This window comes from Ahaetulla prasina, chromosome 1, assembly GCF_028640845.1.
Source record: "Ahaetulla prasina isolate Xishuangbanna chromosome 1, ASM2864084v1, whole genome shotgun sequence".
NCBI lineage: Eukaryota > Metazoa > Chordata > Lepidosauria > Squamata > Colubridae > Ahaetulla > Ahaetulla prasina.
Window position 1 is genome coordinate 21561985 of NC_080539.1, and position 24031 is coordinate 21586015.

At 39.8% G+C, this 24031-nt stretch overlaps 1 protein-coding gene across 9 annotated transcripts in view; it reads right to left on the reverse strand.

Moving 5' to 3' along the window:
- CUX1 (cut like homeobox 1) overlaps positions 1-24031 on the reverse strand; it is a 374189-nt gene that overhangs the window by 112703 nt on the left and 237455 nt on the right. For 6 of the 9 annotated variants that reach the window (XR_009152844.1, XR_009152843.1, XM_058164375.1 and 3 more), the window contains exons 11-16: positions 23512-23700; positions 19900-19958; positions 15091-15139; positions 13095-13194; positions 11253-11924; positions 6828-6893 (exon numbers count right to left, since the gene is read on the reverse strand). Coding sequence is in view for 7 of the 9 variants with exons in the window: in XM_058164375.1 (XP_058020358.1) it covers positions 6828-6893; positions 11253-11924; positions 13095-13194; positions 15091-15139; positions 19900-19958; positions 23512-23700 (1135 nt within the window). In the remaining 2 variants the exon portion in view is untranslated. The remainder of the gene's footprint in view (positions 1-6827; positions 6894-11252; positions 11925-13094; positions 13195-15090; positions 15140-19899; positions 19959-23511; positions 23701-24031) is intronic. The other 3 variants (XM_058164381.1, XM_058164379.1, XM_058164380.1) reach the window with 2 other exon arrangements.

The window sequence follows — 24031 nt, forward strand, 5'->3', positions numbered from 1 at the left end:
GTGCAAGACTTTTTTCCCCTCTTCCATGTTTTATTTTTACAAAGAAAATCTGCTAAACATTAAAAAAGCAAAATATATCCAAATATAACGAAGTTTTGTAGACAGGAATAAAAAAAAAAAACCAGACATAAGCAGTGTGTATTGGAGGGGGTAGTGCATTTGAATTATTTTGGTCATTTTCCAAATTGGCAATATGCCTAAGCAGCATTCAAATCTTCCTTTAAACAAGATATAGCTCAGTGCTTGCTTTTAAAAGACTGAAAGTTCAATGGAAGCAGACCCTGTCTATAATCCTTAATTACCAAGTGCCTCCCATTTTCCAATGGCTGTGGATAGAAAAACCCAACTGGCTCCTTCCTCCACCCACTCAATTAATAGTGGCATCATTCATTCATCAGAATTTTCCACTTTGCGCATATCACTGAAATGGATGGAAATATTAGAATAACAAGATCTATCTGGCTTGTGCTGTCCTAGCATCCATCTGTGAACTCAGGACTTTTACATACAGTCCATGGGCTATTTAGGACGACAGGTGTGAAACATGAGTCAAAGATGCAGGTGGGTGAAGATTCAAATTCCCAATTGTAGTATCAAAGATCCTAAGGCTATGCCTGAATATTACTTTCCTTAAAATCATTTGAACAGTTTCTGTAAGAAGTCCATGTCGGGTGAGTTACAGTAACATGTCAGAAGGAACTGTTCTTCTCTATGCAGGTTAGTGTAATTTTATTATGGCCCTGAGTTCAATTCTATGATGGCCCTGAGCTTTGCTGGCTGAGGGACTCTGGGAGTTGAAGTCCACAAGTCTTAAAGGGACCAAGGTTGGAGACCCCTGCATATAGCAACCAATTTAAAAGTTCCTGCAAATCATTGGAGTTCAGAATACATGGTACTCAGCAAGAATAAACAATGTAACTGAAACTATTAAAAACTCATATTCACAAATGCCTCTTCCTATATAATCAAAAATACTAGGAGAGGGGCAAATGCTTCTGAAGATCAGCTTCTCTGAAGATCTGCAGAAAAACCTTCAGAATATCCTCTCTAGTTGTAGAAGGTTGGCCATCTGTCTCTTCTTGTGCCTTTAAGTACTGCTCCTGGGAGGCATTCAACTGCAAGTTCAGTTTGTTGAAATAGCAGCCTTTAATAATTTAACAAAGTTGGAAAGGACCTTGGAGGTCTTCTAGTCCAACCCCCTGCTTAGGCAGGAAACCCTACACCACCTTCAGACAAATGGTTCTCTGATCTCTTTTTAAAAACTTCCAGTGTTGGAGCATTCATAACTTCTGGAGGCAAGTCGTTCCATTGATTAATTGTTCTAACTGTCAGGAAATTTCTCCTTAGTTCTAAGTTGCTTCTCTCTTTGATTAGTTTCCACCCATTGCTTCTTGACCTGCCTTCAGGTGCTTTGGAGAATAGCTTGACTCCCTCTTCTTTGTGGCCACCCCTGAGATATCAGAACATGCTATCATGTCACCCCAGGTCTTCTTTTCATAAGACTAGACATATCCAGTTCCTGCAACTGTTCTTCATATATTTTATCCTTGAGTCTCCTAATTGTCTTTGTTGCTCTTCTCTGCACTCTTTCTAGAGTCTCCACACCTTTTTTACACTGTGACAACAAAAATTGAATGCAGTAGTCCAAGTGTGGCCTTACCAAGGCATTATAAAGTGGCATTAACATTTCATGTGATCTTGATTCCATCCCTCTGTTTATGCAGCTTTTAAGAGGCAAAAGGAAAATCCTCTTTGCAGTCATCAGAGAAACTAATTTCCCTCCAGAAGTTAGTCAACTCCTTGTTTTATCATTTCTTAATTAAAACAAGACATTGAGCATAAAAGAGGGAATGTGTTTAAAAGTTCCAAATTCCTATGTGCCTTCGTTACCCAGTTTTTAAGTATTTAAGACAATTATCCTGAGTTTAAGAGAAATCTGAAATAGCGCTAATAGGCACAATGGTGACTTCATTTTGGTTAATAACGTAAGAATTTATATAACTATTTTCCTTAGCATTTAAACAGCTTCATCCCCACCAGGTCTTAGTACACCATCTCACAACTGTTTAAGAACAATCCATTGAAGGCACCTTCCATCTGCAAGAGTATCCTGTCCAATTCTCCTTTACAGACTGAGAACCCCACCAGGAGAGAATGGGAGATCTTGAGGCTGCCCTTCTATTATTAGCAACCCATGGATGACCTAGTTATATCTCCAGATCACAGACTTCTGCAAGAATATACAACACACTGGGCTTTTTTAAAAAAAGCACAAAATTAAAAGTAAATGCATCAATGCACCCAAGCCAGCACATGCATTCTTTATGTGGCCAGAGCTCTGATGATGCTGTTTCTTTCTATCTTTTTTTTCCAATTTGTGCTCTATTCTTATCGGTAAAGGTAAAGCTTCCCCTCGCAAATATGTGCTAGTCATTCCCGACTCTAGATGGCGGTGCTCATCTCCATTTCAAAGCCAAAGAGCCAGCGCTGTCTGAAGACATCTCTGTGGTCATGTGGCCAGCATGACTAAATGCCAAAGGCGCACAGAACGCTGTTCCCTTCCCACCAAAGGTGGTCCCTATTTTTCTACTTGCATTTTTTATGTGCTTTCGAACTGCTAGGTTGGCAGAAGTTGGGACAAGTAACGGGAGCTCATCCTGTTACGTGGCACTAGGGATTCGAACCGCTGAACTGCCGACCTTTCGATCGACAAGCTCAGCATCTTAGCCACCGCGTTTTTTCTATTTGTGCTCTATTCTGATCAGTATTATCACTCTTACATTACTTATTTTTATTATTAATCTTTCAGTGTTGTGGAAATCACATCCAAAGTGGCTTATGAGAAAGGGCATGTTTTGGGGACCATCAGCTGATAGGGCCCAGAAGGAAAACCTACCATGGTCCCCCGACCTTTGGAATATCATTTCGCCTGAGATTAGATTGTCCCTGTCCCAGTTAGCTTTTTGGCAGGCCTTGAGAAGTTGGTTTTGTGCTTGAGCCTGGGATCCTGGAGATGGGTTAAAGCTCATCTCCTGGCTGCTATGTCTTTTTCTCTTTTATTTTTGTTTTATATTTTGTGTCTTTATTATTATTGTTCAGTTGCCTAGAGTCGCACAGAAGTGAGAGGGAAAGCCATATAAACCAGGGGTCTCCAACCCTGGCAACTTTAAGCCTGGAGGACTGAATTCCCCAGCCAGCTTTGCTGGGAGTCGAAGTCCGCCAGGCTTAAAGTTGCCAAGGTTGGAGACCCCTGATACAAGCCAAGTGAGTACAGCCAGAAAAGGTAAAACTCTGAACACAGGAAGCAGTTCTGTTCAACACTGAATTTAAAAGCAGTGGATCAAAATGTCAAACCTGCTGATCTTAAAAAATAAAAATGAACGATGAAATTGAGTAACATCTGGGGAGTCTCAGATTCCTTATCCCTAGTCTAAATACTCATGTAGGAGAAAGCAAGTGTATAAAATACAGGTTGTGTTTGCATAACAAGCTAAGATATAGATAACCAGACTGGTAAATATTTGCTGAGTATTCAATGATCAGGTGGGGTTGTTAATGAGCCATCCATGGCTTCTTCAGCTAAACCTCTCTGCGCTGTGCAAAATAAAGATTTTTAGTCTCGTTCAGTCTTGAGACAAGCTAGAGAAAGAAATGGAAAACTGTAGCATATTTTCTTGGTTCTTGCCAAAAAAGGAATCTAGTTTGAAAAACCCATGGATGGGTCATTAATAGATATTTGCAGTACTCCAATCCAAAGTGGCAAAGATGCTTTGCTCATTTGGAGCTGAAGTTGTGTGGTCAAATCATCTGTAGAAGGCTCCTTATTTCAAAATCAGGCTGTTTTGAGGGGTTATTTTGAGGGGCTATTCACGGTAGGAAAGATACACGGCAGATACTTAGGAAAACTGGTGTAAATGCAGCTTTTTTAAGGATCTAAGGAAGGAGAAGCATTAAAATTCGTATCTGAAAAAATGGACTTTGAGGAGTAATTCATTTTATTTCCTACTTGTATCCTGTTCCCCCCCCCCCCCAAATAAGACATCCCCTGATAATAAGCCCAATCGGGTTTTTGAGCACAAGGCAATAAGGCCAAGTGCTTATTTCAGAGTTCAAAAAAATATAAGACAGGGCCTTATTTTTGGGGAAACATGGTAGGTGGATCATTGGCTTTTTGACAAATAGAAAGCAACAGGTGAAGCTAGGGAAAATTGCATCACCACGGTGGCGCAGTGGTTAGAGTGCAGTACTGCAGGCTACTTCTGCTGCCTGCCGGCTGCCTATAATTTGACTGATTGAATTTCACCAGGCTCAAGGTTGACTCAGCCTTCCATCCTGCTGAGGTAGGTAGAACGAGGACCCAGATTATTGTTGACTCTGTAAACCGCTTACAGAGGTCTGTAAAAGCACTATGAAGTGGTATATAAGTCTAAGTGCTATTGCTATCTAACACCCGGGCAATTAGCACAGGCGCCCCTATATACCAATGAATGCACCTCAAGGGAACCTTCTTTTAAAAGTACTGAAGTTTGCAGATGATTCAACGGTCACTGGATTCATTCAAGACAGTGACGAGTCTGCATATAGATGGGATTTTACCACCTTTTACTATATTTGACAGCAGATTATCAGCAATAGAGTCCTTCAAGTTTTGGGTTCTATAATCTCCCAGGACTTGAAATGGACACCTAATATTAGAACCATCATAAAAAGGCATAAACAAAGAATATTCTCCCTGAACTCAGAAAGTTCAGATTGCTCCAGGAGCTGCTAGTGCAATTTTACAGAGGAATTATTGAGTCTGTCATTTGTACTTCTACAACTGTCTGGTTTTGTACAGCAACCAAATAAGACAGGTACAAATTCCAATGGATAGCTAAGACTGCAAAAAGAACAAATGCAGCCAGCCTGCCCTCCATAGAAGACCTGTATATCGCGTGATTCAGAAGGAGGGCTAAAATATCTGTAAGCCCCTCACATCCTGGACTTAAACTGTTTCAACTACTTCTCTTGCTATGGTGCTAGAAGGCATTTCAGACCCAAACAACTAGACACAGGAACAGGTTTTTTTCCTCTTGTGGCATCATTCTGCTAAACACCTAATTCTCACATTACTGTCTTATGTCTATGTTTATTTACCCATATAGTATGGCTGTAGTATTATCATTTATGTTTATTACCAATACCAATAATACTAATATCTTATTGGTATTATTACTCTCATTATTCTGTTGGTTTGCAGGTACACTAAGAGCTTCTGCACCAGAGACAAATTCCTTGTGTGTCTAATCACACTTGGCCAAATTAAAGTACTCTACTTCTCTTACAATTTCTATTCTAATTATTTCTATTCTATTCATTTTAGCCCAGATTCTGAAACAGAATTGCGTACTGCAATCTGAAACAGATTTGCTCAGAAACAAGTTTAACTGATCTTGCAAAATAGATTGGATTATGATTATAACCTTACTTCCTTATTTTAAAGAATCAGTCCCGCAACCAATCAAATGAAAGTTTCTACATTATTAGTGTAGTGATTCTACACATGGAAAACTGGGTTATAAGCCATTCCGAGTAGAGGTCTAAATCTATGAGCACAAACAACTTTCTTAAAGCCACCAATGAGAGTTTATGAACTATACTTGGTTCAAAACTAGCCACATTCTGCCCACTAGCCATATCATGCTACATTGTTTGAATGCTGAATTGGGGTCCTATTTTGTTAAGGTGGTTTTTGAGCAGCAACTATATTCGACATAGAGATGGTTCTACTTCATTCTTTCTTACTGCCTGCCTCAAGTTCTCAAACCCTTGATGGTATTCTAGCATCACGTCTGCTATCAAACACTGTTATATTTAGCTGAAACGCCCTTGCATCTCTGTACGCACTTCTACATCTCTGTTTCACCATTCAAGCCACAGAATGAAGAAACGTGGCTTGCATTAAGATTCATAGCAGCGTCCATTCTACACACATAACACACCAACACTTAACTTTTCATGCCAATATCACTTTTGACCGTGAATCTCAAACACCAAGAAGCTACAAAGGCTACAAGAGCCAATATGATACAATGGGCCACACATCAGACTTGAACCAATGGTTCTGCCATGGAATTTACCATGTGGTCACTTGTAGTCTTATAAAATGGGATTATTCCCAAGAATTTTGACCTGAGCTCCTTGAAGAAAGCATAGAAAATTAGTGGGATTGAGAGTAGGGGAGTCTAGCTTTGCCTGAAGGAGCCAGGTTAGTACAGCAAAAGACTTAGAAAGAGAGAAAAGAGGGGAAGAGTGATCTGGATGCTAATCCTTGGTTTGTTTTATACTTACTGCACCAGTACAGATATAGCATGGACTCTTTGCCAAGCATCATTTACCATTGCTCTTCCTCTTTTCCTTATCCAGCATCACCCTGATTTTATATTATCTCCGCACTGGCACCATGTAGGATGCAAATCAGGGTTGACCTCAGAAAGAGTGTTTGTAGACCTAGACTTGCTTCAAGCACTGATTCTCAGGATAACTTTGGTTAGCACCAAGCATGGTCTGGTTTAATGGTAAGGTGAAATCCTGCCAAATATGCAGGAAACCATGGAACTAATATGGAGAGGAATCGGAGGGAAGGAGTGATTTCAAATGTAGCTTGGCTGGAGTCCATGTTACAGCTGCACAGGGCCCACTGTCTGTTTTTCCTCTCAGATTCCAGGCCAGAATCAAACTGCACCCCCTTTGTGTTTATACCAACAACAAATTAAGACGACACACAACTAAGCACACTTCACTTTCCAAAGATCAACCGCAAAGAGAAACACCTGCCTGTGACGTACCTTCTGACCCATTTCTTCGTTTCGGTACTTCCTGAAATAGCCTGCTCAGGTTCTGGCCTGGATTCTCTGTTGAAAAACAAGTCGGGTAAGAACAAAACAATCAGGGGGTGGTTCTTCTTATAACTTTGGGCTTTGTGAGATGAAACAAGAACTGCCTAATACTTATAGGGGTCGGAGTGAAGGGGAGGGAGGGGGTGGATGGTTGAGCAAGGGCAGCAGTGAAATCAAGCAGCTCATAAACTTTTTAGGCCTGGCTACTTTGAAAAAGGAAGCAAAGGCAGATGACTGGTTAATAAAGATTATAGCTACAGCATCAAAAGGAGATTAGAAAGATATAAATAAACATCTAAAAGGTACAAAAAGACAGAGATGGGTCAGTAATTCTTCCAAGAGTGGATGACCTCAAGGAAGGGAACATGCTGTAAGATGCTATAAACACTTCTTGGCACTCTGGGGAAACTCTGCTTCAAAAAAAGCACACAACACCTCCTCAAATCCCAGGTCTCTTTAAAGCTTCCCTTCCAAATGAAATCCCACTGCTTAGAAAGGCAAGGCAATTTCACTTGAGGAACTGGGAAGGGGAAATCTCCATCTGCAATATTATTTCATGCAAACACCAGCAAGGAGGTTTGTTCCAAAATGAATATCCAAGGTATCGTGTAATATAATAATGATGAGGAACAAGCCAACCATACCGGATAGCACCTCATGAAAATAAAAAGTGGGCAGGAAATTGTTGACAATGGTGATCCTTATTCTGTACTGTACTTTTTTTAAAAAAAACAACAACCAATGTGATATATTGTTATCCTAGTCTAAATGATGAGTAGCAGAATATTGGACATATCACATATCCTAAGAGGGAGCTAAGCAGAGAATAATTGGCTCTTCACTCCAGGCCCTCAGGCCCCATAGAAGAAGATTATAGAGCTCACAGGAAATGCCCTTTGCACATAGCACTCACATATTATTGTAAGCACTAGACAATTGTGCATAACCTTTGCATGCTCAGGTGGATGTAACTGGGCTCTCATTGGCTACTGCATTAATGGGGCACTGTATGAGAAAATGTATGTGCTAAGAATCCACGTTTTCAGTTCTCACAGTTATAGAGAAAAAAAATGACAGCTGCGGTTGAGTGTTGTCTGCCTGTTTGCCTCTACAGGGACTAAGGAGGACATTTTACTTTTAATGGTGAAAGAAACAGCTCTCCTACTTTCTCCATGCAATGTATTTCCAGCATTTCCCATCCTTGGATGAGGTCTTATGCCATATCAAACTTCAAGGATTGTTACAAAATGCACAATCATTTTATATTCCTTAATAAAATAGGGAATGCTCCGGTTTGCAGCGTGTACAGACCAACGTTCTTGTTAAGTTCCTTTCTGTCCCCCTGTAAACCCCCATCCTTGAATAGGATAACCTGGCAATTCCTGCTTATGAACTCTTTTACCTTTCAGAATCATGTAGCTTGACCTTAAATGTTGTTTTATAAGACGGTGTGCAACTTGGCCAGTTTCAGCCCTGTGCTATGTTTAACGTTTACTGCACAATGTCTGAGCCATATAAGAAATCTCCTATTTACACTTCTGGCTCAAAGGTAATACAATGAACACATGGGTGCAAATTCGGTCCCAAAGAGTGAAAATCATGCTATAGGAGGACAGCGGTTACCACTAAAGAGGACATTTCTGAATCCAAGGAAAACCCACAAGATCTGATTGTATTTTTGAAGGAACGATGGAGACATGCCGTTCTCCTGTAAAGGAACACTAGCTTTGCAAGTGGGATGGAGCTGACATCTCACTCTCTTCTCACACCTCTTTCTATGATTGTACAGCGAATCAATGGTGTGACCTGCATTCACATCAGGTCTGCGTTTCAAAGTCCAGTGCCATTTCTTCCCTTTATGCATACACTTTATATTCCTAAGCTTCTGCATCTCAAAAGCTGTGTGGTTTTTTTTTTTAAGTCTTTACACTACAGGTATAAAAGCAACCACAGCTGGGCTGGTCAACTCAGTTGTTAAGTGAAGTGGTCGCTAATTCTAACTGTGATCTTACTTCAGGCTTTCTTTTCCTTTACAGATCTGCAAAGGTAGTAAATGTGAAGTCTGGTTGCAAAGCTGTTTTTTTTTTTTTCATCACTATTGTAAGTGCAAATGGTTGCCCTACGAGGCAGTCGCTGAACAAGGACTACCTATGCACTTTTCTTCTAACAAGGACTACCTATGCACTCTTCCTCTATAGTCAGTTAATGTTGGTTTCATTGTGCTTATCAAACTGATATGCTGCCAGAATCTATTTCACAGTTTGCCTTTTGTATCTTCCTGAGATATCATTTTCATACACTCCCTCCTCTTTTACTGCAAATTGCCAGACAACATTGATAACTGTCCAGGACAGGGATCTCCAACCTTGGCAACTTTAAACCTTTTTTTTAATTTATTTACATTTATATCCCGCCCTTCTCCGAAGACTCAGGGCGGCTTACAGTGTGTAAGGCAATAGTCTCATTCTATTTGTATATTTACAAAGTCAACTTATTGCCCCCCCCAACAATCTGGGTCCTCATTTTACCTACCTTATAAAGGATGGAAGGCTGAGTCAACCTTGGGCCTGGTGGGACTAGAACCTGCAGTAATTGCAGGCAACTGTGTTTTAATAACAGGCTATCTTACAGCCTGAACCACCACGGCCAACCTGGCGGGACTTCAATTCCCAGACTGGCTTAAAGTTGCCAAGGCTGGAGACCCCCTGGTCCAGCATATAGATTTAATATTTTAAAGTAAATAAAGCATACAATAAATAATCCTAATATAGTGCACCTCCCAAATGTATTCTTTGGAGAATGGGTGAACTCTTGATCTTAAAAGATGAAGATTAGCAGTGGCTCTCCCAAATTCCCTCCCCCACAAACTGCTACCTAAGATACTTTTGACTGAGGAACATGGGAGCTTCTGCCTCCCTTTGCTTTACATTTACATTGAGTTTGCAATATTGCAAGAAGTTGGTCATTTGATTTTTGATTTGGTGAAAAAAAATTAAAATGTGCATAAATCTACAATCTATGGTCTATGATTTTGAGGGATCATGCTTTCAGTGATGGTGGTGCTAAAACTAGAGGAAAGGACTGGAAATGCCTTCCATCCTTGGACACTTAAGCCAATTAAATATGTTTCTTGGAGACGTTTTGTTTCTGCAATGGGTTTTCAAGAGAATGGGGCTGGGGTGGTTAAGGAGAAATAACCCTTGGACATAATGCATGCCTATATAACCTCTGTATCACATCGGCAACTTCTAACTTCATTCACTAAAAACGCTCAATGAGACTTTTTATCTGGCCTGCTTCTTCCTTGTACTGTTATACGCATCTCCCCAGCCAGCTGGACTGCCCACCAGATGTTTTTGTCATAGATGAATCTGCATGGCCCCTAAGGGACCATAATAAGTTGCTCTGAGTCTAGCAGCCCAGTGGACCTGATGGCAAGAGGGCTAGATTTACAAATGCTCAGGAAATTCCCCTGTAGCTGCTGTAAAGATGGTGAAATGTAACGGCCCTCAACTATTAGAATTCATCTCAAATACTATTGTGTTTTCTATTGGCAATCAAATGAGATTGGACAAAGGAATAACAAGGGATCCTAGTACAACGTTTACTTTTTTTTAAAAAAAAAACACCTGTCCTGTAATGTATGCTTAATAAAGCAAAATTAAGAGGGATCATGTAATGATAAAACCTGCTTGGAGCGGCGGCCTAGAGGTGGAGCTCTCGCCTCACAATCAGGAGGCTGTGAGTTCGATTCTAGGTAGAGGCAGATATTTCTCTCTCTGGGCACACTGAGAATATATCTGCTGAACAAAACTTCCCAGTGGCAACAGGAAGGGCATCCGGCCAGTAAAACACTCTCAGTTGCCCAGACTCCACTCTGGGAGGGATTATAGGGGTCGTTAAATGAAGATGACGTAATGATAAAATCTGCCCTGCTGTGGTTTGATCAGGCAAGATCCATAAAGTGTTCCACAAAGTTAAACTTCAAAAAAACAAACAAACACCAGCCCTCCTTTCACTGCTGCCCAATGCATGAGAGATAGTTTAAGAGGTCTCTCAATCCGCTTACATAGGTCACAGCCCATTGGAATCAGCCCCACAGAAATGAAGCTGCCCCGGTGGTCCTTTTTTATTTTTGCAGTTCACATCCATTCCCATGGAGATGGCGATCAATCCTTAGATGCCTATCTTTTACTCTGCTATTTCAGCTTGATTCCTAGCAAGCTCTCTATTCTTTCCACATTATATACTGAACACCAAGCAGACAACTTAACCACACAGAGACACAGACACTGTTCTCTTTTGACAGTGTCTCCTATCTAGACAAACATAGATGCCAAAAGAGAAGCTGGAGGCCACTGCCTCGTGACTCACCTCTCTGCCTGCCTTGGATGCTGCGCAAAGCCAAGATGTTCTGCTCATCAGAAAGGAACTGCTTCATTTTATGGAATGGCTCCTTGCCTCTCACAGTCAGCTTGTTCCATGGTTTAGGTCGAGCCAGAATCTCACTCACAGATCCTTGAGAAAGTCCCAAGACGTAGTGTCCGAAGATCCGCTGTCCGATATTGTGCTTGATCAATTGCTCTTTGACCTGACGTGCAATTTCGGCGGTGTCTATCTCCTCACCTTCCGAGGTGCTGCCGGTGCTTTCTGATTGGTTGGGTGATGGGGCCATGCCGTTGACGTCTGGACTTTGTTGCAAGGGGCTTTGGGAAGATATGGAGTTTGTGCTGTAGGGACCTACTGAAAAAATCATGCTTGTGCTTCCCGCTTCCTGCATTGCCTTGGTGTAGAAGGACTGCATAAGTTGGCGCTGGAGGAGAGAGTTTAGTGCAAATTTTCCTGTAGAAGCCAGGGGTAAGCCGGAGCTTGCCAAGGATGAGCTGAAAAAGTCTTGACTTAAACCCGTTGGTGAGAACTGGTGTGTACCATTAGTATTGGAAGCCTGCTCCCCTGCATTGCGGGGCAACTGAGGAGGAGGGGAGGCCGGCAAGGTTGCAGCACGCTGACTCTCAGGCTGGTCTTTCCCTTTTCTCCTGGCTGACCCTACAAGGAAGGTCAAACATAATGCATTATGGGGGATCAAAAAGAAGGGGGGAAACCAAGACCAAAATGCAGAGCTTGCCCCACAAAAAGGGAAAAATAGTGCAGGTTGCGTTTTTGTTTTGTTCTTGAAATAAGGGCCAATGAAGAAAGTGGTTTGGGTTTTTGTTTTTGTTTTTTTTGTTTTGTTTTGTTTTTTAATTTTAATAAGCCAAACAAGGCCCCCAAGACAAACAACATGCATTTCATGTTTGCACCTTTCTTGTATGTTGCAGCCTGGAGAATTCCCCCTTCCAAATATTAGCAGAACAATGACATGAAGTGCAGTTACGTAATTCTTTTGTTTTGGTTTAAAATTCATTGACGCACGCACAAAAATTACTTTGGTTCCTTGCACATTTGAGTCGTTCCAAACCCTTACACACACACACACACACACACACACACACACACACACACACAGAGGAACAGACCTTGTTTGAGCCCAAATGCAGCAAACATTTATTAAGGCTAGATGAAACATATGTAAGACATAGAAACCATTGCTCAAAGGCAGCCACAGAAGAACACAGAAACTGCGCACAAGGCAGCAATCACCCAACTGCCCATTGACACATTAGGCAACAGCTCCAGAAACCTTACTTGAAGGAAAAAAAAAAAAAAACTCCAGGAAATTCTATTTATTTGGAGACCCCACTTGTATTGTTCATTTATGGCATGCAAAGCATCCCTTCCAAACAAAACACACAAGCAGCCAAATGAAGCCAAAATTCACCGCTTAATGGAAATAAAGGCAGTCAGGAATTGGGTGAATGAATCAGCTATGAAAACAAGACAGGGTCTCCTTGAAACGCCAATCTACGTTTTGGGAAAGGTGTGCATAAGAAATAATGTTGCAGTCAGACTAAACAATTGAAAGGGAAGGCAGGCTCCAATGCTGCTCATCCCAACATATAAGAACATTTCTCCCTCTTAACCTTTACCATTTTTCTAAGGGCCCCAAAGTCTTAGTCTATTATCTATAGTATAAGACAAGATCCTTGCTGACCATTCATCTTTCTGTCATGCAGTGGCCTTGGGTTCACACATCCCCTTCCCTTTCCACATCCTCATCTCCTGAGAGCAAGCACAACCTAAAATAATAATTACCTATTTTTTCTCCCATCCACTTACCGCTCAGGTCACTGTTCGTGATCCGCAACGTGGCATTTTCCGACTGCAGCAGGCGGTTTTTCTCCAGCAGTAAGACCTCCAGTGGTTTTGATGCAGCATCCTATGGAGATATAGAGAGAACAAAGAGAAAGAATGGGAATTGCTTCAGGATGATGTCTTGGGACGATAGGGTGGGAATTCAAAAGAGTGCAGATTCTAATCTATGACACCTTCACTGCTTTACTTAGTGGCTGTAGAGACTATTTAAATGCCTCACTAAATCTTTTTTTACATCTGCTTATCTTTATAATATCAGTCGTTACCTTCCTTGCAACGTTATGTTTCAAGTAGTATGAAAAGAAGAAATGAATGAAAGCGGTAAGCAAAGCTGTTCCTTTCTCCTTCCTTGCACAGAATCATCAAAACCACTAAAGGTGCTGGAATCCAGCTTGTAACCAATGAAATTCAATCCAATGAAAGTAACATGCAGCAAGGAAAGTTGGGGATACTTTCCATTTGTACAAGAATTAATTTAATTCAATTGTGCACTGAGGATTCAAACTTTTAAGAGTTCTAGTTAACTGTTTTTAGAACAACATACATGCAATGAGAATGAAGTCAATGTGGAAAATCTGACACCCTTGAAGTGTGTTGAGATGAATTCGTGGAGTTTTCAATATAGTGAGATAATTCTGGCAGTTGTAATGCCAGCAGATTGAGAGATTCCACATCAGGAAAGCTGTTGTACTTTTCAGATCAGGGAAATGGTTCAAACTGCCAAACCCCTATTTCTCTCTGAAACTGATATTAAGAGAAACTGGAGTTAACTCCCTCCCCCAATATTTATGTTGCAAATGGTTTGGCTTTGTTAATTATTATTCATACAATCAGCTCAATGCTCATTCAGCAGTGGAGATATTAGTGGACGAAGGAGAAAAATGCAGCCGCTTTGGTCATCTGCATTTACACCTTAGGTAAAGGTAAAGGTTCCCCTTGCACATATGTGCTAGTTGTTCCGACTCTGCTCATCTCCATTTCAAAGCCAAAGAGCCAGCGCTGTTCAAAGACGTCTCCGTGGTCATGTGGCTGGCATGACTAAATGACAAAGGCACATAGAACGCTGTTACCTTCCTACCAAAGGTGGTCCCTACTTTTCTAATTCCATTTTTTATCTGCTTTTGAACTGCTAGGTTGGCAGAAGCTGGGACAAGTAACGGGAGCTCACTCTGTTACGCGGCACTAGGGATTCGAACCGCTGAACTGCTGACCTTTCAATCGACAAACGTAGCATCTTAGCCACTGAGCCATCACATCCCTTTTATTAATACCTTAAGATTCCAGAAAGTTCATCTTAATCACAACTTTCCAACAGTTATCTTGTTGGGTAATTCTAATCATTCTAACCATCATCACACATCTTGCACGGCTAGCGTCACAATAAATTAGGCTTAGGTAGGCAGGTGCCTGTTGAAACCTTTCCACAAATGATGTGCGATGATGATCAAATCCTCACTAGTTGGGGTGTTACTGTGCTACTCATGGAGGAGCCAGAGAGCCCAAGGTTTCATACGTTAAAGTACATATGACAATCAAACTACTATTGGGTCTGATCCATCTTATAAATCCACGGTCATTGAAGGAGCTTGTGATTTAGGGAAGTTTTAGACCACAAGTTCCCACTTCCAATTCTTGTTTTCATTTCTGTATTATTTTCCCCTGTAATATTTATTTATTTATTAAATTTATTTGCCGCCCATCTCATTTCAAAGCAACTCTGGCCAGCTTAAATGTACCAATATCTAATACCAGAAAGAAAACAGCAGCCACACTGTGAATACCAGCTAACAGAGAAAGTAAGATTTTTCTGTAAAAGAAAAAACAAACAAACCAGTAGCTGTGATCGCTTAAAATTCCTACAAACTCTTACTACATTTCAATAGCAAATTCTCAATCCAAGCGAACATTCAAAAAAAAAAATCTATCCAGCTTTGCTCTACCAGAAAATTGAATGAATTACCTGGATGCTTGAGCCGTCAGATGGCGCAAACTCCATGGACTTCAGGATGCTGCAAAGTGGAAAAAGAGAAGTTATTTTACGCTCTGTCCTTTCCTAACAGCTTTACTAAAGGGCATTACCGCTGTAATTTTCGGCTCTCCAGGAACACCCTAACTGATAACTTTAACAACTTTTCTTTGGAATCATATAATCTGATAATGAATATAGAATAAGTACTAATGCTAGTTATCGGAGAAAAGCGTCCTCTCAAATGTCCCCTAAATCACTGCACAGTGAGGTTCCGCCAGGCTCATTTGTGACATAAATTTAAAGGTTAATAAGGATATTACATTTTAAACTGTCAGAAACAATATAAATTTATATGTATGTCGCTTGAAGGGAAAGGGGGAACACAGTCATAATACAATGGCAAAAAACCAACACAAACAAGCAAATCACTACCACCATCATCATAAATGAATGTTAAATGTGAAATATATGTAAAATACTTTAACTCGCTGATCAAGAAAATTACAGTACACACAAATTATTTGCATAGCCCAACACATTGCAGGCTTTTCAAAGGAATTTTTTTCCCCATTTAAATAACCAGTTGCTCCAAGGGGACAGAACAAAATAATTGCTTGATATTTCTCACGAAACCTAGAAGGGTCATTAAACATTAAAATCATTTCTAGAAACATTAAAATCATTTCTGGAATAGCAGTTGTATTATTGTTGATGCAGCAAAACCAAGTGGCACCATAAAGTCTCACACACTTACATGCAAAAGCTTTTGTGAACAATCTTGTGACACAGGAATATATATGCCTTTGTGTGCTTTCTATGGAGATATATATATATATATATACACAGAAGCAAGTGGCTGGGGTTGTGGGATTCCGTCTTCACTCACAGCTACAATATAGTCTATATGGATCCAGCCATTCCCATTTTAGCTACCTTGGATTTAATTAATCTACAGATAAAGAGAAATTTCCTTTGCAGCAAGATAGACCCTTCTTGGTGAATGTATCATTTTTCTGGATTAAAAAAAATACAAGATTTTAACAATTCAAGATTTTTGGGCAAAAAAACCCCATCCATTGATAGCAGAAGTTTAAAATAAACAAAGCACACAGTAACATTTTATTTTCACTATTTTTATTTTTTGGGTGAAAGTACTTTTGTATAAACTTGAATTAAACTAGACAAATGGGCCAGACTTTTGTGGGAATGCTTTCTTTTCACATCTAAATAATGCAAGAAATTGGTGGATTTTTACCAAACAAAAGGTAAGGTAATATGATCCAGGCTCTGATACTTTGTTGCTATGGAGATGTGGAATGTGATGTGGTTTGAAGCTGTGGAATGTGTCATCAGAGATGAAAGCGTTAAAGGCATAGAAAGATGAAAGAGAAAAAAGAGAGAGGAAGTTTGTCTCTTTCCTCTGCCAGAGTTACTTCTATCTTTAGACTATAATATCAAGTTGGCAACAATGAGGAAAGCTTCAAGGATGGAAGGAAGGAGAAGTTTGGAAGAGCAACCTGCAGAGAAGAAAACGACACCAAATCTGCTCCAGACAATACGCAGTAAATTGGATAATCTTTGAATAGTAAGTTGAAAAAAAGTATGGAAAATTTGCCAAAGATGAGGAAAAGAGGTTAAAGAAAAAGTTAAGAAAGTGGAACGTTCTGCAAAACAAATGTCTGGAGAAATAAAACAGATTAATGGGAATTGGAAATTTTAAAGATGCTGTTATGTATAGAGAGTTAGAAAGAGAATTGAATAATGTGGCCCTATTGAAATTGAGAGGGAGAATTAATTAATTAATTAATTAATTAATTAATTAATTAATTAATTAAAGCATGTATTTTATGACAGATACAAGTGTAAACATAGTTATAAATACATGTAAAGGAAGAAAGAAAAAAGAAAACATTAGGACATGGACAGTAGTCACGCTGGTGCGCTTATGCACGTCCCTTACAGACCTCTTAGGAATGGGGTGAGGTCTACAGTAGACAGTCTAAGGTTAAAGTTTTGGGGATTTGGGGAAGAAACCACAGAGTCAGATAGTGCATTCCGGGCGTTGACAACTCTGTTACTGAATTCGTATTTTCTGCAGTCTAGTTTGGATCGGTTTACCATGAGTTTATCTATTGTGTGCTCTTGTATTGTTTTGATTGAAGCTGAAGTATTCATTGGCTGGTAGGACATTGTAGCAGATGATTTTATGCACTCTAATTAGGTCCGACCGAAGATGGCTAAGTTGTCTAAGCCCAAAATTTCGAGTCTGGTGGCATAAGGTATTTTGTTGCGAACAGAGGAGTGGAGGACTCTTCTTGTGAAATATCTCTGGACTCATTCAATTGTATTAATGTCTGATATTTAGAGCAATTCCAGAAAACTCAGGTGAAGTTAGATAACAGATTATTTAAAGCTTTAGCAAACTTTTTGACTGAGAAGAAGAGAAGACTGAGATTGATAAAGTTTATAAAATAAATTCCAGATTTGCTAGAACAAGAAATATCTCATAGAAAAATTTGGTGAATGAACTTTGTTAAGAAGAAAGCAAGAGATCACATTTTGTAGCAGCATTTTAATACAAGGTTGAAAACGGATAATACAGATATTTCTTTAGAAGAAAGAAATTGATATTAGAATTTTATTGAACAGAAAGAAATAACTGAAACTGGAGGATTTATTTCTGGGATTGATGGACAAACGAGAAAAAGGTTATGTAACTTTATTTTTGTTATATATGACAAATAGAGCAAAATTATTATATTCACAAAAGTGAAAAAAACTTAATCCACAAAGGGGGGATGGTTGGTGAAGGAGATGGAATTTGCAGAGATGGCTAAATTAAGGAACAAAATATTTGGGGGGGGGGAATATCTGACTGTGTAATTCTTGTAAACTTTTTGCGTGAAAGAGAAAAAAATGAACTTATGATCTACATGTTAAATTAGGGAAAAAAGATAATAGAAAAAAAAAGAAATTGTTTTTGTAATCATGGAGTAAGAGGTAATATTGTATTTATAATTGTGATTTATATTATAAAGCAGGGTGTGTACTATACTGTGTACAGTTCTACCCACTTAATCTTTCTTTGTGTGTGTGTGTGTGTGTGTGTGTGTGTGTGTGTGTGTGTGAATGTGTATATGTATGAATGTACACAAAGATTAAGTGGGTGGAACTGTACGCAGTATGGTCAGCTGAAAACACAAGTAGATGGTATAGACAGTGATAATTACTTTCTTGACAATGGACATTCACAAAATAGTTATTAGATGTGACACAATCTAGCACCAGTGAGCCATTTAACACATGCAGTGTGATGCAAAATGGCCTCCATGTAATCCTTGAAAAATAAGTGTTAAATCACCAAATGAATAAATTTCAACTCAGTTGTTTCATATAAAATCAATCTTTGGCATTTCTTTTCTCAAGGACAACCGTCTTGAGATATTAACCCAGAGAGTTTAAGTGTTCCCTTCTTTGTATTTGAACATGGCTCATTTTTGACATCAGGAACGAATCCATTTATTTTTTTGAATGTAGCCTGACTACTTTTGTCGTACGTACGGTGCAGAGGGTTTCTACTGACAAATGGCCATTATTTCACGCTGCAATGTAAGACAGTATATGAAAAGGGTACTGCCACGGGACAATTCGAAAGAATAGATGGGAGGACAGAGATGGTATGAGTACCCTAAGGGTAAAATGGTAGGATTTTATATTTATTTATAATAAATAAAATCAGTAAATAAATCTGGGTCTCCTTAAACTATTTTTAGAGGCCTGCTAGGAAAGATTCATTCTTCATTTCACACAGTTTCCTTCTAAAAGAAATATTTCTGCTTTCCTCTGTCTGTCGTAGGATTCCTATAATTACCAGAGTATCTGCTCTTCCCTTTTCTACTTGGCAGACCAACTCCAATGGGTCTTTCATGTGAAGTTTAAGCAAGTACATAATGCGGCTGACAAGCCTGGTAAGTTTAAATGGGACTTACAGCAAAAAAATTGTTTTACCCAGGCTACAAGTTTGCTTTTTTCCCAAGCTTTCCCAGTCTCGTCTGGCTCCCCTCCACCATCTCTTTAAAACTTCACTCGTCACTCAGCTTTTTCTGATAACTGGGCATATCCAATTCTTATTCAATTACTTGGGAAGTTACTTTCTGCTTTAAGAATTTCCCCATTTTAGAGTCTGTCTGTAAATCCCACAAATCTTGACCAGGTATGGTGGTATTTTATTATTATTTATTACACTTATATGTCAGCCATTGGCCAAAGGTGACTCTAGGTGATTCACAATCATTATGTACACTGAGAACATATGCACCAAGACAAATTCCTTGTATGTCCAATCACACTTGGCCAATAAAAAATTCTATTCTGTTCTATTAAAAATGCCACATAAAGCATTAAAACAAAAAATAGAGATCTTAAATTCAAAATTAAATTAAATTTTGGTTGCTTAACTGGTATCTGGAGACTATGTTCTCTATTTGAATGCAGGGCACATTACAATTAAGGACTCAGTCTTATATTTTCACAAAAACAATATTCCATTAAGCAATTGAAGACTATGGACAATGTTCAAGACACATTTCCCAAAATTTCTTGGGAATTTCTGTATATGTGATGTGTATGGGTACTGTAGTACTAAACCCCTTCAGTATCACAGATTGATACCCTTAAAGGACAAATGTTTCATTTCTTTCTTCTTTTTTTGCTTGTTGACTACAATTTGATTCTTAGCTCAAAACCATTTGATTTATATATAAAAAGCACTGCAACTCAGTGGTAGGTAGACACACTTACTTTAATTCTTTCTTAACCTCATCGTAGTCAGCTTGCACCTTCAACTTTTCTTCCAGTTGCTTATAGGCAATAAAGAAATGAAAAATAATTTTGATTAGATTTTTATTTTACAATGTGGCCTTTCTACAAAGCTAAGAAAAAAAATATAAAAAGGAAAAAAAATGGTAAGATTAAACTTGTTTCAATCGCGAAAATGAGAAAGGACATGTCTTTTCTATTACCCATTACCATAGACAGACACAGTTTTTGCTGCTTTTATTTAAATACTGCCACAAACAAATTGATTTCCTGTGGCTTATCACCCGATATCAATGACATTGGCTCTACTTCTGTATATCACTAAGAGGGGTTATGTGTCTCGAATGAAATGAGGGAGTCAAGGAGGATTAAGAAATTCTGATCACAAGAACACCTTTTGGATTTGTGGATAGTTCCCAAATATAGGATGTGGACAACCTGTGTATTCTAAATAGGGCTGTGCTGCCTTAGAAGAGACAGGCACAGATTTTATCAGGTGTTCTAATTTACATGTAGGGCCTAAATCAGGGGTCTCCAACCTTGGTCCCTTTAAGACTTGTGGACTTCAACTCTCAGAGTTCCTCAGCCAGCTTTGCTCTGGGAGTTGAAGTCCACAAGTTTTAAAGGGACCAAGGTTGGAGACCCCTGGCCTAAATGACTCTTGTGTTCAGGCGTGCCTATTTTCTTATTTAATAAATAAACCAGTGATGCCCTTTTCTGGATAGGTATAGATTAACAAATGTTATTTACACAATGGGTAGAATCAGGCCTGGATTATTATTATGCAGAGGCTGTATTAGCCGGTTCCAACCAGCTCGCCTGAACTGGTAGCGGAAATCACGGGTCCCCCCCCCCCGCTCCAGCTCTATGCCATCCTATTTAGGCACGTTTTTGAGGCTGGGCGCATGCGCAGAAGGCAGGCACACACACAAACTGGGCGTGTGCCCACACAAAGCGAACGTGTGCGCAACAAACCAGTAGTAACATAATGCGGAACCCACCACTGTTGTTATGTCTATATTTATGCTTGATCTGAAAACTGTGGAATGATCTTAACATAACATAACATAACATCTTGAGCGAAGCCAGGTTGCTGAATGGGATGCCTGGTGGCGCACACATTACAACTCTTTTGAAGCAACTGAACTGGTTGCAATTAGATGTCAAGATTTAAAGTTCAGCTTTCAACCTACAAGGCTTTAAGCCAGGAGTCTCCAACCTTGTCAACTTTAAGACTTGTGGACTTCAACTCCCAGAGTACCTCAAGCCAGTTTTGCTCTGGGAGTTGAAGTCCACAAGTCTTAAAGTTGACAAGGTTGGAGACCCCTGCTTTAAGCAATACGGAACTTTCACTGATTCTTGGATTCATCAATAGGGGTTGAGGATTTTTTTTTTTTACAATATTGTAATGTCTGATCTGTTGACCGTTTTATCTCTTCAAGCTAACTACCATCTTCTCCTCAAATCTAGGGCCTGAAGGGTCTTTTCTGAGACTGAAGGTTGTTCCCCCCCTACTTGGAACATGCAGATGCCATCATCATAAGAAGAAGAGAAATAGGAAAAACTGACTTAGTTGGGCCTTTGACAAATGTGAAACTGTGCACACCAGCCATTTAGACCCTGAGTGCTTCCACAGCCTGCAACAGTTGTGGAAAAAGATTAGCATAATAATTGTCTGGAAGAACCCAGTGAAATGCAAAGTGGAACAAAAGGTTCAAGCTGTGAGACAATCTGGAGGAACAAATATCTGGCTCTAACGATCAACTTGGTTCTTTTTCAGACAAAATAAAAGGCATGTTTCTAATGCTGTGCAAGGTCTAAAAATACTCCTCCACGATCTTGCAGATGATGCTTTAATGGAAGGGGGATGGGAGAAATTCCTATGTAGCAGTTAAGAGAAGTTTACCAAGAAGCCCATCCTGATGTATTAACTTAAACAATAGGCACAAAAAATGAATGAGGAAGATCAACTTAATAGGTCTTTCAGACTTTAGTTTAAATCTCGTATTTAATCACTCAATCTGCATCAAATTTAGCCTCCCCCCTCCCCGCAGGGAAGGGGAGGAGAAAATCAAACAGCTCTGAACCAGGATTTTATATTAATAATATCCAACAAAATATTGGAGGCAGAGTATCAGGTTGCGTTGTCTTTTCCCCAACAAAGAACCACATCTACGCATACAACAACCAGACTTCAATCAAGAAATAGAGCTTATGAAGTATGTTTTTTTTTCTTTTTGCTTTACTTCCAATCAACCCTTGTCTGATTCTCAGAGACTGCCTGGAGAAGTCTCTACAGTTTTCTGGGCAAGGTTTTTCAGAAGTGGTTTTCCACTGCTTTCTTCTTAGGGCTGAAAGAAAATAACTGGCCAAGGTGGTTTTGTGCCTAAGGCAGGACTAGAACTCACAGTCTCTGGATTTCCAGCCTGATGCCTTAAGATGTACACCAAACTGGCTCTCATGAAATATGTAATCACTCAAAATCTCCACTTCCCAAGCAGCAAACTCCCCAAAGACACTGCTCTCTTGGTCTTGTAAACTCTTGTAGGCTGGTTGTTTGCTGGGCAAATGAGAGTGTCTCAGATTCTGGTCTGTGAGTGGCAGCTAAATGTCCTGATGGAGAATAAATGGACTGTATCTCCTACTTACTTGACAGCCCAGGTTTGAGAACAGAGCACTGCGCGGAAGGGTGAGCTCCCGTTACTTGTCCCAACTCCTGCCCATCTAGCACAGGGGTCTCCAATTTTGGCAACTTTAAGACTTGTGGACTTCAACACCTAGAATTGACTCTTCAGTTGCCAAGGTTGGAGACCCCTGATCTAGCAGTTTGAAAGCACACAAATACAAGTAGATATATACCACTTTGGCGGCCAAGTAACAGTGTTCTGTCTGCCTTGGCATACAGTCATTCTGGTCACATGATCACAGAAATGTCTTCAGACAATGTTGGCTCCCTTGGCTAGGATATGGAGATGAGCACTGCCTCCTAAATCAGAGATGACTGGTAAAGGGGAAATCTTTACTTTTACCTTTCTCTTGGATGCTTTTTTCTGAGAGAACCAATCTGAATTCTAAATGTTATTAAGTGGTTGAAAGGATCTACAACAGCACTACAAATAATGTGATTCTGAAGCGAATCTGGCTGGGGCTATTTTGGAGGCTTCAGGATTGCCACAATGAGAAGAAGGCATAGGGAGGGGGATTTTGTATCCAAAACAAAATAGTTTCCTGTGGGAACCAAGGACATTCCAACCGGTGGCTGGAGAGAGGAGGAGTAAAGTAACCAGGCAACCAGCCAGCACCTTGATTGGACAATGTGACTGATTGTATGGGGGAAAGGGGAAACTTTCACTTTTTAATCAGGTGAAAACCGTGGGAACTTTCAGCGTCAGTTTTCACCAGATTGTGCCAATATATCTCCAATAAAATTGTTCTTTGAGGAATCTGCCTGCCTCGGAGTTCTGCTTTCTATGGGGTTATTACTTGGCACCATGACAGTGTATTTGTCAAAATAGCATTAGAGGCCAAATATGCAATTTACCTTCCTCCCAGATCTTATCTAAAGCAATGGAGGAAACCAAACTGCTTGCTTACTTTGAGAGTGCTGTTCTTGGCAGTCAGCTGCTGCTCGAGCTGGGAGATCTGACTGGTGGAATTTTCCCGAAGTTTGGTAAGGTTGCCTTGGAGTCTCTGAACATCTTCAACCAGCTGAGCAATTTCTCGTTCTTTGGAGGCCAGTTCTACTTCCAGGCTGGATCGTGTCAACACTTCAATGGCCTGTTCCTAAGAGGTAAAAGGAAATTGGAGAGAGAGAAGAGACAGAAGAGATCACACAGTGGCAAACCAACACGCCAAAGATTACCTGCAGCGCGTTAAAAATGAAAAGCTAGTATTGGGTTATAGAGAATGGGTTATAGAGATCCACCTAAAATTCTTAGTATCAAATGTACTATTTTCTCTGGGAGGTGTTAAAACATGCTAGAGAAAAGATTGTCAAAACCTCGCTTAAGCTGATTACATCATTGTTTCAATTCATAATCCGATTTATTCCAGATGGCATTTTACATTTTATGCTACTTTTCACACAGGGCTGTTTTTGATCCAAAATATAGAC